Source organism: Leopardus geoffroyi, chromosome A3, assembly GCF_018350155.1.
Source record: "Leopardus geoffroyi isolate Oge1 chromosome A3, O.geoffroyi_Oge1_pat1.0, whole genome shotgun sequence".
NCBI classification, from domain to species: Eukaryota; Metazoa; Chordata; class Mammalia; order Carnivora; family Felidae; genus Leopardus; species Leopardus geoffroyi.
In genome coordinates, this window is record NC_059336.1 from 73,277,071 (window position 1) to 73,294,692 (window position 17,622).

At 45.4% G+C, this 17,622-nt stretch overlaps 1 protein-coding gene across 5 annotated transcripts in view; it reads left to right on the forward strand.

Moving 5' to 3' along the window:
* Window positions 1–17,622, forward strand: part of SPTBN1 (spectrin beta, non-erythrocytic 1) — a 200,441-nt gene that overhangs the window by 146,879 nt on the left and 35,940 nt on the right. For all 5 annotated transcript variants that reach the window (XM_045446057.1, XM_045446058.1, XM_045446059.1 and 2 more), the window contains 11 exons: window positions 97–209; window positions 967–1,154; window positions 2,167–2,284; window positions 3,660–3,818; window positions 4,485–4,787; window positions 6,543–6,696; window positions 7,376–8,246; window positions 8,346–8,483; window positions 9,290–10,046; window positions 10,911–11,113; window positions 16,087–16,177. In XM_045446057.1, coding sequence (XP_045302013.1) covers window positions 97–209; window positions 967–1,154; window positions 2,167–2,284; window positions 3,660–3,818; window positions 4,485–4,787; window positions 6,543–6,696; window positions 7,376–8,246; window positions 8,346–8,483; window positions 9,290–10,046; window positions 10,911–11,113; window positions 16,087–16,177 — 3,095 coding nt within the window. The remainder of the gene's footprint in view (window positions 1–96; window positions 210–966; window positions 1,155–2,166; window positions 2,285–3,659; window positions 3,819–4,484; window positions 4,788–6,542; window positions 6,697–7,375; window positions 8,247–8,345; window positions 8,484–9,289; window positions 10,047–10,910; window positions 11,114–16,086; window positions 16,178–17,622) is intronic.

Sequence of the window (17,622 nt, forward strand, 5' to 3'; positions counted from 1 at the left end):
CCTGTGTCAGTATTAGACGGTCATTTTGGGTTGTTGCTGCTGCCTGGGTGGTAGCACTCTGAGCAGAGTACTGAGGAAATCTTCTCCGGGTTACAGATATCAGTGTGGACCACCCTGATGAGAAGTCCATTATCACTTATGTGGTGACTTATTACCACTACTTCTCTAAGATGAAGGCTTTGGCTGTTGAAGGAAAACGAATTGGAAAGGTGAGTTCACACCAATTTTGTAAGTTGTGAGACATGATTAAAGCTCGTGTCTTAATGTACTGCCACCGAGCACCTTGTTCTCCCGTGCACTCATCAGTTCAGCCAGCAGCAGCTCGTGGTGGACACTTCTGGTGGCAGAGAAGTAGGCAGGAAGCCTCTTTGTCCCTAAGAGTAACAGGAGGTAGGAGTAGCTACAATGTTTAGGGAGGGATTTCAGGGGCATCTCAGACCCAGAGACAGCCCTCCCCTACACCCTATCAGAAGATTGGGTATTGGAAATCTGAGTCGGTTGATGTCATGGGTAGGAAATCCTATTTATTCGGTTGAAAAGGCCTCACTGTTATGCTTCTTAATTCTCATTTGCCTGATGTTCACCACCATATATTTCAGAACACCTCAGAAAATTCAAGGGCATTCATGGGACAGGACCAAGCAAAATAGAGCCCTTTTCGTTTTTTCTAGGAATTTTGGAGCTTAGGCAACAGGAGTCATTCAGAATCTGAAACCCTTTGCCTGGGGGTTGGGAGGTTACAGAACCAATTACACTTGAGTTAAGCTGTCATTGCTCACAAATAATGGCTGCAGTCTGAGTGCCTATTAACAAATAGTTCCTCTAGTTTGAAATGCTTGGGCCAGAGTAGCAGAGAACTGTTTCAAAGCCAGTCCATTAAGTGTGCATGTGCTCATGTAGGGTTATAATCATGTTTTTCTTACTTGGCAACACGATCTTTCCCGTTTTTCTAACTCTTGTTTACAGGTGCTTGACAATGCTATTGAAACAGAAAAAATGATTGAAAAGTATGAGTCACTTGCCTCTGATCTTCTGGAGTGGATTGAACAAACCATCATTATATTGAACAATCGCAAATTTGCCAATTCTCTGGTTGGGGTTCAACAACAGCTTCAGGCTTTTAACACTTACCGCACTGTGGAGAAACCACCCAAGTAAGATGCAGATTGGAATGTGTTATAATTAGTGTGGAAAGAGAGATGATTGCAGCATGGACCCCTGCTTTCTGACTTGTGTGATCTCCTCACTTAATGAATGCCTGTCACCAGTGGCCTATCTTACTCCTTTTCATCTGACCCTGAGTGGCTGAACTTTATTACAAACCAGTGATAAACCCTTTATTACAAACCAGTGTGAGCCCTTCCAGTGGATTGTGTCCCTGGTCTGATACATGTGATACATGAGAATCCTAAGAAATAGTACAGGTCCCTTATACCAAACCCTCATGCTTGATGTGGATTTTAGAGAAGCAGCTGAGTGCATGGATATTGTTTATTATATGACTCCCAGTAGACCTGAGGCAGTAACCCGTTGTCAGGCTTACTGAGAAGTGTGTAGCAAAATGTGTAAATACTCACATTGTGTTGAGTAAAGACAAATAATATATAGTTTTATATCTATCTGTTCAGATCAGTTTTCACTTCCCCTAAATTTGATTTTTCACTTCTTTTTGAAAATTCTAATTGTCAGATAAGGATTATGGACCTTATCCCTTCTTATAGTTGGAAAGTCATTCCTTTTTCTGTAAACGTGCTCTGTGGAGAATTCCTTGCTGCGGTCTCTGAAACCCATTGAAAGTTATAGTAGGTAGTCATTTGAAGTAATTCTTGCTGAATGTTTTCAGCTGTGCCCATCATCCGGGATGTATATAATCTAAACCTTGAATGAAGTAATTAATAAAAGACCGGTATTGTATGCCCCCAAATATAAATCTCAGTAACAACAGTCAACCAACCCCACCAAAATTCCACAGTTAGGTGCATTTTTTGAGGTCTTTAATACCCAAAAACTAATGTACTGCGTTTTCTCTAACCTGAGTTGCACATAAATCTGACCAGAGATAAATGGCTTTTAAGATTGTGTGGCTGTGGGAAATGTTTTTTTCTCCAAAAGCAAATTAATTTTTCCCCTTGAAGGAACAGCATATTTATTTTTTTCTGTGCTTAGGTTTACTGAGAAGGGGAACTTGGAAGTGCTGCTTTTTACTATTCAGAGCAAGATGAGGGCCAACAATCAGAAGGTCTACATGCCCCGGGAGGGCAAGCTCATCTCTGACATTAACAAGGTAAAGCCAATCAATCCATCTGGTCCTGTTAGGGCCTTGACCTGCTTTATTGCTTCAGGTTCTAGGTCTTGATTGCTAAGAGGGCAGTCTGAAAGGGTCTGTCCCAGCCTGCTGAGTTGAAGAGTAACAGTGGTGGCTGGGGCTTTGCAGGGGGTCAAGCAAATACTTGAGGTGGGCTAGTCCATTGGAGTTTGGTGAGGGAATGTTAGATATTATCAAACTGGTCTTGGTTCATTCTCTTTACCTTGTTACTCTCATTTGTTCAAGGCCATCGACTCCATCTTTATTTATTTATATATATTTTTAATGTTTGTTTATTTTTTGAGAGAGTGGGGGAGGGGCAGAGAATCTGAAGCAGGCTCCAGGCTCTACACTGTTAGCACAGAGCCTGACACAGGGCTCAGACTCATGAACTGCGAGATCATGACCTGAGGCCAAAGTTGGACACAACTGACTGAGCCACCTAGGCACCCCAACTACAGCATCTTTAAATTGCAGAAGGGAGAATTTGAAACCTTATTTCATATATCTGGAATATATATGAACCTCTGGAGGTTTGAGCTTAGGATTTGGGCTGTTTCTATCAGAGAAGCTGTCCAAAAGTTTCCATTATTGGCCTGTTTTGTCTGTAATGATAGAATTTCATGGTGGGTATTATTTCCAAGTAGAAATTTGAAAAATGTAGAACTGTGGTCAGTGGTACACATTTAGATTATTTTATTTTACATTTTTTTTAATGTAAGATATATTTCATAGAAATGAGTTTAATGTGGACATTTGGTGAGGATTTTGAAAAAAATGCTAGGTGTGTGAGTTAAAAACAAAGTGGCACACAAAGAAGGGGGAGGGCATGGGAGGTGCCTGGCTGGTTCAGTCGGTGGAGTGTACCACTCTTGATCTTGGGGTTGAGTTTGAGCCCCACGTTGGGCATAAAGATTAGTTAAATAAATAAAATGTTGAACCAAAAAAACAAAGCAAAAAAATAACAAATGGCCCAGTGTGGGGTGAATAAGAGATTCATAATATGATTTCTTTCTGAGAAAAAGGATTTGTCTTTTTTATGTGATCAGAGCTGTTGAAGATACTTTGATTCCTCTCAAAGTAAGAGATTTATAATTTAGTTATATTTCTCCATATCTGCCCGGTTTTGTTTTCCAAATATAGCAGACCTTTAAATAAAGATTGGAGAGAGTGTTCCCATGTGGCTCAACTGAGAGAAAACGATTTCTTTTCTCCGGGCCTAAGGGTCAGGGAGGCTGGAAACAGGATGTCCCTTTTTAAGTTCTCAGGTCTTATTGAGAAGTACTAGCCATTGACTGTAGCCAAGGAAAGTTCCTTGAACATTGCAGGAAGCTGTTCTTTTTTGCCCCTGTAGGCCTGGGAAAGACTGGAAAAAGCGGAACACGAGCGAGAACTGGCTCTGCGGAACGAGCTCATCAGACAGGAGAAACTGGAACAGCTCGCCCGCAGATTCGATCGCAAGGCAGCTATGAGGGAGACCTGGCTGAGCGAAAACCAGCGTCTGGTGTCTCAGGTTCTGCTCTAGACCTTCTTCGGGGAACCACTCCTGGGGTCATCTAGAAATGTAGACCATACCCAAGGACTGCAGGACAGCCACTTATCAACACCCACTATTCTGAAGTAACTCGAGTCCTCTTGCTCACTTCCTATGAAGGAGAATGTTTATCATTTCTAATATACTTTGTCTTCTGTTTATCTAACTTTTCATAGATTTGAAAACAGCTCAAGCAGTTTGTTTAGAGCCAGTGAGTGAGTGTGAACTGCTCACATTTATATAATTTTTAGAAATTTCTCTTACCTTCTGTCTCTGACCATCTGACGTTCAAGGCAGTTAGACTAGTCATGAAATAAATAAAAGTGGCTTTCTTTTTCTACTTAGCATAACGCAAACTGTTACCTGCTCCAGTCACATAAGTATAAAGTGCTAGATATGAGCTTGGACTCCAGTGTAAAATGAGAAGTTGCTGATTGGCTTTGGAGAGGGCATCCTAGCTCGACTAAGGTGTTGTAAGTGTCCTAAGGAAGGCGGAGACAGACCAGCATCTGGCAGGGCTCAAGTCAGTGTGGCCTTAGAACCACCAGAGGTGGTGTTCAGGATTCATCCTCCGTCTCGGTTTCTTTGTTCCAGCTGGATGGCTTTTTTATTTTGTGGGGTTTTTTTCCTCCCATTTCTCTATAGGACAACTTTGGTTTTGACCTTCCTGCTGTTGAGGCCGCCACAAAAAAGCACGAGGCCATTGAGACAGACATCGCCGCATACGAGGAACGTGTGCAGGCGGTGGTAGCAGTGGCCAGGGAGCTTGAGGCGGAGAACTACCACGACATCAAGCGCATCACAGCAAGGAAAGACAATGTCATCCGGCTCTGGGAGTACCTGCTGGAACTGCTCAGGGCCCGGAGGCAGCGTCTTGAGATGAACCTGGGGCTGCAAAAGATATTCCAGGAAATGCTCTACATTATGGACTGGATGGACGAAATGAAGGTAGAACTTGAGTGAAAGGAGGCCAGAGCTGATGAAATGGGGCTTCCCTTTTCTGGAACCCACCCGCTGACCCCACGCTGTACAGTGTGCCACTGGTCTAACTGCCCTCTCTGTGAAGCCACAGAGGGGCCACATTACCCATGGGAAGATTGTTAGTTTAAGAGTTAAATGGCGTGTGGAGTGTAAAGACGAGTTCTGTAGCTAGAGGTCAGCTGCAGTGATTTAGACTTCATTTAGATCTGTTCCACAGTAGCAAGTCAATCAAATGTTGATTTTTGAGAGTTGAACTAGCTTTCCATCTCATTGATCTGTGTGTAAGTGGCTCTAGTTTGGGGAGGGGCCTGGGAAGATAATGTGGGCACATGGGAGAGTGGTAGGCAGTGTGTTTGGGAACCAGTTGAGATTGTCGGTGCTGGAGCTGTGTAGTCTTCTTGAGCCTCCTTTCTTTGTTTTTAAGTGGAGATCGCACTGACCACCTACCTCAATCCGTTGTAGCAAGGACTAAGCGTGGTAATATGTGTACACATCATAGGACAGAATGGAATCAGAGTGGCTGCCAGTGCCAGTTTGTGCTTCCCCTTCCTCACTGGACAGCCCTGAGCATAGAGTTCCAAGCTTGCCTCCCGCCCAGGAGGAGACCTGCCATTGTGCCAAATCCCCACGCCCGTTTGTGTTCTCTGCTGCAAGTGGTAGAAGGCTCGTCCATGTCACGCAGTCCCCCAGCTGGAACGCACTTGGCTTCATAGCTCAAACAGAACAGGGCAGTTTGTAGACAGTCCCGTGAAACCCCCTTTATCTCAGCACACTGTGTTCCCAAGCTTGACCTTATGCAGGGGATTTCCTTCCTGGGATATAAGGCTTCGTCTTTTGCCTCACCTCTTGAACTGTCCCTGGCGGCGAGGCAGAGTCACCTCATAACATCAGTTTGCCCTCTTATTATCCAAGATTTATTATGTTCTCAAGTGTGGTCTGCATTGACTTTTTAACGTAGAAATGTTCATAAAATCTAACAGGGATATGCTTTTCATTTTATAAATCGTGTTGTACATTATAGTTCAGATTTGGGGCCAGAGATTTCCCTCAGAAGTAGGTGTGAAGTGGAAGTTCCATCTGGAGGGGAGGTCTCATGAGGCCCCCAAATTGAGCTGATGGAAGAAAAGAAGAAAATGGTAATGGATTCGAACTTAAACCGAAGAAATTGCTCAGGCCCTTCTAAGCATGAAGCTGCCTGACCCTGTGTTTGTTTGGTTAAAGGTGTGGTTTGTAAGCTTTCAACTAGATTGTTCTCCCATTGATGATAGAAGTATCTCAGAGGCATAACAGTAAGCTTTTAACTGAGGCAAACATCCATTTGAGAGGTCCACAACTTCTGGGAGATTTCTTTAAACTTTGAAGTGAAATAACTCTTGTGACCTTTATCTCTTATCTTTTTGGATAGAGTCTTCGAGCCCCAGGTTACCTGCCATACCGCTTTCCACCGCTCCCTTTTTTTCTATTCTGTTCTTAGTGTAGTTGTGACCTGCTTATTCCAGGGTAAATCACCTTTAGTTTATCATGTCTGTCCTGATGAAAGCTTCTGGGTTAGTTTGATTTTGCTCCGAATTGCTTGTCCTTCTCCCCTTGAGATGCAGGGAGGGAGGGTGGCTGGAGAGAGGGTGTAGCATGGTTGCTGGCTCTCGGCATGTCCAAAGATTATAAGACACTGAAGTCAAGGTTGTGTGCATAGATGTCCTCTCTGTTTTCACTGGCGCGCAGGTGCTATTACTGTCTCAAGACTATGGCAAGCACTTGCTTGGTGTGGAAGACCTGTTACAGAAGCACGCCCTGGTTGAAGCGGACATTGGCATCCAGGCAGAGCGAGTGAGAGGCGTCAATGCCTCTGCCCAGAAGTTCGCAACAGACGGGGAAGGTGAGGATGGACTGTTGCAGACATTACTTCCTCATCACCGGAGATCCATTTTTATAGAAGTAGATAAGTGGTGTGTGCCAGCAGGGACACTGTCCCTCCAGTAATTGGAGTTACTGTGCCATTGTAGGTTCCCAGTGGGTTTGTCTGCTATCATGTCATGGGTACACAAGATGCAGTGGGGTAGCCTAATGGACACTTTATTTAACTCTGTCTGGCTTTTCTGAAACGGACAGGTGTTTTCCTTAAATACCCAAGTGCTCCTTGGTTTTTAATGGTGATATTTGGCAATCAGACTTGACCTAGACCACATTTGATGCATTACCAACACCCTGGTGTGGCTATTTAAGCATCTCATGGCTTTTTCACATCTGGTTGTACATATCCTTGTTGAGAGGATGTTTGGAAGGATTTGGTTGTGTTCCTTATATTTGCAAAACAATTAAATGTAGCTGCCCTTTTTCTTATAATTTATGTGCCTTTTTTGGTTCATAAGTAATGACTTTGCACTTGGGCCAAAAAATGACACTTCTCATTGCCCCTGCCTCATAATCTGGCTCTGCAGTGAGAATGGAACTGGTAATCTCATGGTGAGAAAATGGGTATAGCTCACTGCCTGTGAACGAACAGGGACCTCTGCTAAACTGTCATACTCCCACATTCCTTCCTTGACATTAAACAGGTTACAAGCCCTGTGACCCTCAGGTGATCCGAGACCGCGTGGCCCACATGGAGTTCTGTTACCAAGAACTCTGCCAGCTGGCAGCCGAACGCCGGGCTCGGCTGGAAGAGTCCCGTCGCCTCTGGAAGTTCTTCTGGGAGATGGCAGAAGAGGAGGGCTGGATACGAGAGAAGGAGAAGATCCTGTCCTCCGACGATTATGGGAAGGACCTGACCAGCGTCATGCGCTTGCTCAGCAAGCACCGGGCATTCGAGGATGAGATGAGCGGCCGCAGTGGCCATTTCGAGCAGGCCATCAAAGAAGGTGAAGACATGATCGCGGAGGAGCACTTTGGGTCAGAGAAGATCCGAGAGCGGATCCTTTACATCCGGGAGCAGTGGGCCAACCTGGAGCAGCTCTCGGCCATCCGGAAGAAGCGCCTGGAGGAGGCCTCGCTGCTACACCAGTTCCAGGCAGACGCCGACGACATTGACGCGTGGATGCTGGACATCCTCAAGATTGTCTCCAGCAATGACGTGGGCCATGACGAGTACTCCACGCAGTCTCTGGTCAAGAAACACAAGGATGTGGCAGAGGAGATCGCCAACTATAGGCCCACCATCGACACGCTGCACGAGCAGGCCAGCGCCCTCCCCCAGGAGCATGCCGAGTCTCCAGATGTGAGGGGCCGGCTGTCAGGCATCGAGGAACGGTACAAGGAGGTGGCAGAGCTGACGCGGCTGAGGAAGCAGGCACTGCAGGACACCCTGGCCTTGTACAAGATGTTCAGTGAGGCTGATGCCTGTGAGCTCTGGATCGACGAGAAGGAGCAGTGGCTCAACAACATGCAGATCCCAGAAAAACTGGAGGACCTGGAAGTCATCCAGCACAGGTGAGTGCAAGAGCTGCCAGCAGTGCTGAGGCCACCACCCGCCCCCCATCACCACTTGTGACCAAGAGGGTGACCTACCCTGTTCAATTGCTTTTCCAGATTTGAGAGCCTTGAGCCTGAAATGAACAACCAGGCTTCCCGGGTCGCAGTGGTGAACCAGATTGCACGACAGCTCATGCACAGTGGCCACCCAAGTGAGAAGGAGATCAAAGCCCAGCAGGACAAACTCAACACAAGGTGAGCGTGCAGCCAGCAGTGTGTGGGGCCAGGGAGGGCAAGGTCACTTGCTGAGACTTGCTGTCAGGAATTTCCTACAAAGGTTCACCGATACTGTGGCACTGATGTCACAGCATTGGCTTGTGCCTTACAACATCCCTTAGTTTTGCAAGAAGTATCTTTTGGGGTGGTGTCATACAAGGCAGTCTAGCCCCTAGCATCAGAAGTCAGGATGTTAAGGTGAGGCCTGTGCCCAGAGTGGAGCGCCACAGCGTCAAGGTGGCACCTCTACTGTCCCTTTTAATCTTAATCTTTCTGGGACAGGGTTTTAGCATGTTTTAGACCTAATTGGTCAGTGAAAGTCCTGATTATCAAGTTAGACCTTTGTCCCCTTGTCATCTTTCTGTTGCATAAACACATTTGACTAGGTTGTGGTGGCCTTGGCTCTGAAGGTTGCTGTCAGGTTTTGGGTTTGGAAAATGTTCATTAGCTGCAGTTCAGAGGTGAGTAAAACGCACATGGCAGAAATGCAGTTACAGAAAAGTAACTGACTCTTTGGGGGACAGATGTGCTGCTGTCACAGCTCCATTGGAGCTCTTTGAACAAGTGCCTCTCATGACTGGCTTTTTTCAGATTATATTGTGTCCCTGAGCTGTTTTGATAATATTTGGTATCCATATACAGAGTGAGATGATTTTCCAAAAAGCATGTATTCCTAGAAGAGATTGAGAGAGGAAATGACCACTGCAGTTAATGTGACTGTCCAGCCGTGGGCTGTCAGCTTATCTCTTACATGACTCTCTCTCTCCATGGCCTTGCACTCACAGGTGGAGTCAGTTCCGAGAGCTGGTCGACAGGAAGAAGGACGCTCTTCTCTCTGCCCTGAGCATACAGAACTACCACCTTGAGTGCAATGAAACCAAATCCTGGATTCGAGAAAAGACAAAGGTCATCGAGTCCACCCAGGACCTGGGCAACGACCTGGCCGGCGTCATGGCCCTGCAGCGCAAGCTGACCGGCATGGAGCGGGACCTGGTGGCCATTGAGGCAAAGCTGAGCGACCTGCAGAAAGAGGCGGAGAAGCTCGAGTCCGAGCACCCCGACCAGGCTCAGGCCATCCTGTCTCGGCTGGCCGAGATCAGTGACGTGTGGGAGGAGATGAAGACAACCCTGAAAAACCGCGAGGCCTCCCTGGGAGAGGCCAGCAAGCTGCAGCAGTTCCTGCGGGACCTGGACGACTTCCAGTCCTGGCTCTCCCGGACCCAGACGGCCATCGCCTCTGAGGACATGCCCAACACCCTGACTGAGGCGGAGAAGCTCCTCACGCAGCATGAGAACATCAAAAACGAGATCGACAACTACGAGGAGGACTACCAGAAGATGAGGGACATGGGCGAGATGGTCACCCAGGGACAGACCGACGCCCAGTACATGTTTCTGCGGCAGCGGCTGCAGGCCCTGGACACCGGGTGGAACGAGCTGCACAAAATGTGGGAGAACAGGCAGAATCTCCTGTCCCAGTCACATGCCTACCAGCAGTTCCTTAGGGACACGAAGCAGGCCGAGGCCTTCCTTAACAACCAGGTACCTCTCCTCACTGCCTTTGCTTCCTTCCTTGTAGAGCAGGCCGCTGCTTCAAAGCATCCCTGTGTGGAGGCAGAAGGGTATCTGAGAGGCTCTTTTCCCCGACTTCTAAGGTGTTGAAAGCCATCACAGTGTAGGGGATGGGAGCTGCAGGTCCCTGCGGGAGCACCTCATCTGCAGAGTCCTCTTCTGTTTCCGCTGCTTCTGAGGGTCTGTTACATTCATAGTATGTCCTCATGGTATCATGTCAGTTGGCGATATTCTGTGAGAGAGCAATCCAGTTTGACAGTTTGAAAGGTGCGGTGAGGGATTTTTTTGTTTGGTTGGTTTTTTTATTTGTTTGCTTGAGTTTTTTGTTTTTTGTTTTTTGTTTGTTGTTTTTTTTTTCATGGAGGAGTAAGTGGTTCTGTCTTCCTTGCTCTAGTATAAGAGGGACTTTGAGTCAGAAACTCAGGAAAGAAAACAGCTGAAGATGGTGGCCAACATCAGGGTTGTTAATCTGTCTTTTTAAGAGAGCGTTTGAAGAGTATGTCACTATTGCCTTCATGAGCATATGAGAGGACCCTGGTGGCTGATGCACAAAGCTTTGGTTACTGTCCTCACTCACTTTAGAGAAAAATTTAGCACATGGAACCACTTAAGGAAATTTAGTTCCTTATGGTGTCCCACTAGGTATTTTCCCCTCCCAACTTCTGTTTTTTTCTGATTCAGTAGATTATTTTATTTAAGAATAATGAAGCAAGTGTAATGAAGTATGTTACACAAAAACCCAGGATATGGGAAACAGTGCTCTCATTATTCTGAAAATGAGTTGTATTTCATATTTCATCCTTCTGTGATTTTGGTTTTCTCTCTTTGAAAAAGGAGTATGTTTTGGCTCATACTGAAATGCCTACCACCTTGGAAGGAGCTGAAGCAGCTATTAAAAAACAAGAGGACTTCATGACTACCATGGATGCCAATGAGGAGAAGATCAATGCTGTCGTGGAGACAGGCCGGAGGCTGGTGAGCGATGGAAACATCAACTCAGATCGCATCCAGGAGAAGGTGGACTCCATTGATGACAGGTACAGTGTTCCGAGGTTCCTGAGGGAGTCTGGCACCCTGGGACTCTCTAGCCTCTGAATCACTGGCCAGACATCCTTGGGACTGTGGGTATAAATTTCCCAGTGAGTGAAGTATGGGCAGCTGGCAAAATTTAATCTATCAGAAAATCTCCCTACCTCACAGAAAATCAGTGAGCAGTTGCATGGCTACCTGGCACTGTGGTTCTTATGGTCAAGCATGTGCAGGTGTCCACAAAAGAAAAGAAGCTGTGAGAAGCCAAACTTATACTAAATCAAAGGGTTGTAAGAGCCCTCATGATGCCAAGTAGCAGTTGGATATGAGCCATGCCCTTGGAGAGTTGATGTATAGCCTGTCACCTGGTGGGACTCTGAGAGCCACATTTCCCCAGCTAAGCCCATGTTCACCTTCATCCACACAGGACTCCTCTGAAGCCTTTCGGAGGGAGTAGTGAGGGAGGGTGAGGTTTCCTTGTCCTACGTACCTGGCACAGCCACAAAGGAATGTTATCAGGCCCTTCTCAGAAAATTGGCTTGGATAATACCTTGATAGGATTTTTTTTTTTTCTGTTGAGAGAAAAGCCCCTTTCCTCTTCTGCCAAGACATCTCCAAGATTGGATGCTCTTCTTTAATTTTTATTTGTTTACTCAGTTATTTGGAGTTCTGTAAGATTTTTCTCCCTGACTGAGGGCCAATGCGCTCTGTTTGTAACTTAATTCTTACCCTGCCTTGGTGGTTACTAAAGTGCGAGGTCAGGGCAGATCAAGATCTGGATGTACCAGCACAGGCCGGTTCTGGTCTGGCCCATCTGCTGCCTAGCCTCTGTTCCAGTCAATCTTCCGTGGTCCCGGTTTGGGTTGGATTTTTAAGGGCTCATCGTGAAACTGATGTCATCAAGAAGCAAGTTCTTCCTTAAGCCTTCTTTTCTGAATTTCAAGTGCAGTGAAAAGGAAGAACTTCTTGCTGAGAGCGTTTCCTTGCTTACCATGTCCAAGAGCATCTCCTGAGACCCTGGGCCAGATTAATGTTTTATCATATGGGTTGAAAGGGGAAATTACTCCCTCCCCATGATGATTCAGCTTTTGGCTTTAGCACTTCCAGTCTGCCTCTTTCACTGATTCAGAGCCTGAACCATATATTCTGAGGGTGCTACTGTTGAATAAGGTATGACATATATTAATTATAATTTTGTGTCTGTTGCTTTTTAAGTAGCTACAAAAAAAGGGGAAAAATCCCTCCACCAAACCCTTGAGTGAGTGTGAAAAATAAAAATTAGGCCAGGTATTCTTAACTTAGAGAAAAAGAATTTCCTTTCTTCCTAATGTTAAGTTTCCAGTTATTTTGTAAATATAATACCTCATGTTCATCTGTATCAGATGCACACAGCTGGTTTCCTGAAGGCGGGCTTGGCCGTTAGGGACACGTGCTTCGAGGCAGACGTGCAGCCGCCTTGTAGTTTCCTGCATGTATTTATACGTCCCCTGGTGCTGCAGCTGTGAGGGGTTGTTGGAAGCAGGTGACGTTGTCAATGGAGAATCCTGTGTATGACAGAACTTTTCAGCAGCACTCGGTTTAACCTTCCTTTTGCCCTTGATTTGGAACCTGAGCTCCAGGGGTTCCAAAGCCTTCTTAGGATTTCTGTCTTGAGGATGAATGGAGGGATGTGAGTGGCTCAGTTGGTTAAGCATCTGACTCTTGAGCTCAGTTCAGGGTCATGAGTTCAAGTCCTCTGTTGGGCTCCACATGGAGCAAGGAGCCTACTTAAAAAAAAAAAAAAAAGCACAAGAAATGGGAAATACTGTCCATAAACATAAGAAAGATGGATGCGGGAAGGGTCTTTCCATTGATCTGCCCTCAGGAGGTCTACGCTGTCCTCAGCTGATGTTAAATGAATTCTGGTTTCACTTTAATATCCCCAGAGGCCTCAAGATCAGAAACTGACCTCAGAGGATACTTGTCTGTTACCAAAATACACAAATATGTGAATTCCAGGTGCTATGGGGACGCAAGCTAAGTATAAATATCTAAATCTTCAGATCTCATCCCCTGTCCAGAAACTTTCTGATGCTGTTGTGAAGCTATTTTCATAAAATGCGAAAGTCATTATAATGTGCTTATGTTCCGGAAATCTTGTCGATTACCACTGAGTTTGTTGAAATGAAAAAGTACCAGAACAAAGACACTGGCTCCTCACAGATGTGGGTGGGGTACAAGTGACCTTTAAAGTGCTCATGCCTGGGTGGAAAGTAGCCTGCTGTCCAAGCCCGCCCCAGGGGTGTGACTGGGTGAGCTTCCTGGCTCCAAGGAAGTTCCAGACACATTGCAGTACTGGGTGAGCAAGAAAATGGGATCTAGCTTCATAAAGCCAGACCCTATCTCAATGGGAAAAGAAGCTTACATATTACCCGTCTGTTGTACTCAGGCACCTGTGGTTCTTTACTTTTTAAAAGAACCAGAGTTAGACCCAGCATCCGCCTCAGAGGATGAAGGAGCTTCTGAGTCCTATTATAGGGATAGGAGGTGAGAGATGGAAACAAAGCAAGAGATTTAACCTTGCCCCAAACAAAAAGTACCCTTAGGAGTATGGGAAACTATGGCCAAGTTTTAGATGGTCCTTTCCTATAGTTAAATTGATGATCCAGCCTTGAAAGGCCTTCTCTGAACGCCTTTGGTTACCACTGGTGAGCAATGAAGCCACACTGACTTCTCTCGAGGGTTCTCTGAGTCAGCAACCATGTCCACTGCCCGTGTAACTGTTTTTTACAATGAGAAGCATATCCCTCCAAAGCCATCATCCTGTCCTCTCGTAGATTTGTGTCATTTGGACACGGGGCCCTAAGTCACCATTTGGCTTTTCTCTTCTCCCTGGTCCCACTAGAAGAGAAAGACTGGCCGGACAGAAGTCTGCTGTATGTGTGTGACTTGAATATGTAAGATACATTCAGGATTCTGTCTGGTTGTTTCTGTCTCGGTGAGTCTTCTCAGTGTTTGAAGTTATTTTTATTTCCACTATTGCCTTGAGCTTCAAGGATGCATGTCCTGCTATAGCTGCCAGTTTCTGGTTCCTCCTTGCTTTCTGAGCACTTGGGTGTGACACTGTGGAAAGGACTAGGATCCTTATTCAAGACCTCTGAGTAAAGGCTGGACCTCCTGGGTTTTGTGCCTGACTCCAACTCAAATTAACCTTCCTCCTGAAGGATTGGCTTTATATTCTTAAAACTCCCTACAAAAAGTGCCTGAAATTTGAGGTTTGGGAATTTAAAAAACTTTTTTTGGACATTCCTTCCCTACCCGTTTTTAAACACCTAATTCCTTTAGCCCAAATACACTAACAGTCTTTAAATGATTTTTTTTTTTTTTAATTTTTGGTATCCGAGAAAGGATATCACTGCAGTTAAGAGGATTTGGCCTTTATTTTTTGTTATGAAAGCAACAGAATGTTAAAAATGTTGGGAGAGAAGCTACAGCCATGAATCTCACCTCTAGCACCTGCCATTTCCGTTTCTGCTTTCTAATTGTGCCACTGAACATGCATACACTTTCCATTTAGCATTATTTAAGAAGTAGTTTTCTTATTTTTGCACTTTACCTAAGTGATTAAACATACTAAGATCCCTGTTTCTGAAGCTATAAAACCCCTTTCAACTAAAAATAAAAAATTAGAAAGTCATTTTATGTAACTAGCATATACCTGGCAGCATTACTTCAGCTCATATCATTCCAGTTGTTCTGTAGTCACTGGCGCCTGTAGGAGCTGAGAGCCCTTCCTTCCGTTCCCCAGGCACGTGGTAGCGGCAGTGTTGCCACGGTTCCTTGTTCCACCAGCACTCACTGAGAGCTTGTGTGACTCACGGCATGGCTGTATGATGTTTCTTGCTCCCAAGGAGGGTTCTTGAAAGGCAGCAGCTAGTGCTCCCTGAGCTGCTCTTTCCGGGCATCATAGAGAATCAGGTCGTGGTCTTCCTCCTCCTTCCATGGGGACTGAACCAGAGAGACCTTGCCCAGGCAAATGCAGCAGGAGATGACTTTGAGAATCAGAATGGAAACCCAGCGTCCTCATCTCCCCCAGTTAATGTCCTTCACTGGCTGGCTGGGCTTAGGTTCCTCGGGAATATCAGGGAAGCCGTATTAGAATGACACTGCTTGATTCTTGGTGTGCTGTGGCTCTCCCCTGTTGCCGCAGAACTGTGTCAAGGCCATCCTTCTCCTGGCACTCCCAGTATTCACATGGCTGTTCTTCACCGTCTCTGGTGAGCCTAAGCCACCGGGCACATGAGGGAAGTCTGCTGCTAAGTTCTGGAGCCTCATCGGTGTGTGCGAAGTGTGGGCATTCAGGGTGGGGAGTGAGCACACCATTTCCCTTGCTGTTCACCAAGTTCAGCAGCTCCTACCAATTTTGCTTAAGATTTTGTGCTTTAGCTGCATTAAACCTTGGTTACCCTTACCTGTTAATAAAGTAGGATTTAGTAGATAAATAATCTTACAGTTCTCAAAATTTTCATTCTTGGTTAATTGTCATTTGGAGAGAGTTTTTCTCAAGATGTCAAAATATTTATTTAGGAGACATTAATTTAAAGCCGGTTGTATGGTTGTCTATAATTTCTTAGTCCAGTGTCTTAAAGGTAAGTTTCAAATTTTCCTTCAGTGCCCCAAATGGAGATTTGTACACAGTACATGCTCACATTTTCCCCCCAGCACCAGATTAGGAAGCACTGGATTTATATGGCTCATTTGACAGCCTCTTTTGCCTGTTTTGTGGCTTGGACAGTATTTTGGTCTCTTGTACCGTGGCTTACTCATTTGGAGGATGCTAAATTCTCTTGTTTATCTTGCCTTTTTGACATAATTAAAACCGTACAGGCATACCGCTGTCGTCATATATAGAAACCCGGGAAAGACATTGAGTTGTAAAATCAGTATTTCAAGATTCTCTGTCTCCTTTTTTAAAAGTTATTTTTGTTATTATTATAAACAGACATAGGAAGAATCGCGAGGCAGCCAGCGAGCTTCTGATGCGTTTGAAGGACAACCGGGATCTTCAGAAATTCCTGCAAGATTGTCAGGAGGTATGCCTCCCTTCCTTGCTTCTGAGGAGATCCAGAGCACTTAACAGAAGAGCCCTTGAATTATAAAATTAATCAAGGCCCAGAAGTTCATTGTTTCCTGCTGGGGCAGTGTGGCAGTTCTCATCAGTTCTCCAGCCTGCAAGCTACCACTTAGAATAACTAGATTCTTCTAATCTAGAGTAGTCCAGAACTCTGCTGTCCATGACTGTGGACCCTAGCCACACATGGGGCTATTTCTTTTGTACATATCAAGGTGTAGTTCTTCTGTCTTCTATCACATCTATTAGCCAACTGTGATTAGCAGCTGCCACGTTGGACAGTGCAGATCTAGAACATTTCAGTTGTCGAAGGCAGTGACACCCTAGGATATTCTGTATTGTAAATGCATTTACTGCCGTGTTTTAACTATTTAAAGTAATACACGCTTACTGGTATGGAAGGAAAGAACTAAGGAGTACTGGAACTGGCTATCTAGGTAAAAAGCAAATATTTAAAAAATACAGACTGAGTTTCTTACTCACTGAAGACTTTGAAATAACCATCTTACAAGCTCCTTGAATACATGTCTAACATGCCAAGAGCAGCACTCCTGATTTCAAACTTGTGAGTTTTAACATGTGGTATTAATCTGATGATTCTCATACTATTTCATGCTCCCCTGATATGTGCACAAACAAACTTGGAAAGCTAAAGTTAGCCAGAAAAATGCAGTCTCTCTCCAAGCTAGTTGGAGAAAAGCATCTGGCTGCCTTCACATGTGTGAGTTCAGGAGCACATTGCATTTTTTCTCTCTGCCGGAGAATAACAGTGAGACTCTATTCTCTCTGGTTTATTAGGTTAAATCCACTCGGAGGCAGAAATGGGATGAAGAATATCCAAGAGAAGCTGCAGGGGCCTTGGGGGAAGGGTATCGGAGGGTGTGGGGACGGGATCGGGTCGTGTGCAAAGAATGTGACTGAAATCATCACAACACCTTGTGTGCAAATGTGTGGCTGTGTGTTAGAAGTAATACAGCCCTAATAGCAGTCGCTTTAGATCGCGTGTGACAGAAGCGATCCTTCATATCCATTCAGCTGCTGTCTTACTCTGAATCTTGCAATATGCTCCAGCAGCTAAACCTTCAGAAGGAAAGCCCCTAAACTGTGTAGCTTAGGGTCTGTCAGTTTTCTGTGCCACTCTGATGAATCTAGGTCTCTGGGGGATTTGCCTGGAGCCAGACAAGCAGAAAACAGGAATGCCTCTTCAAGTGGCACCCAAGCATTAATAACCCATTTGGATAGGATGCTTATTTAAAGAGGTATTTGTGTCCCCGGACAGGACATAGAGGAGAGTAATGGGATCTGAAGTTAGCTGTATTGGGCCACATGTTGTGCCGTAGTGAATACCAAGTGACTCTTACTCATTGGAGGGATCAGGAGATGTCCGTAGCCTGGGCTGTGCCTTCC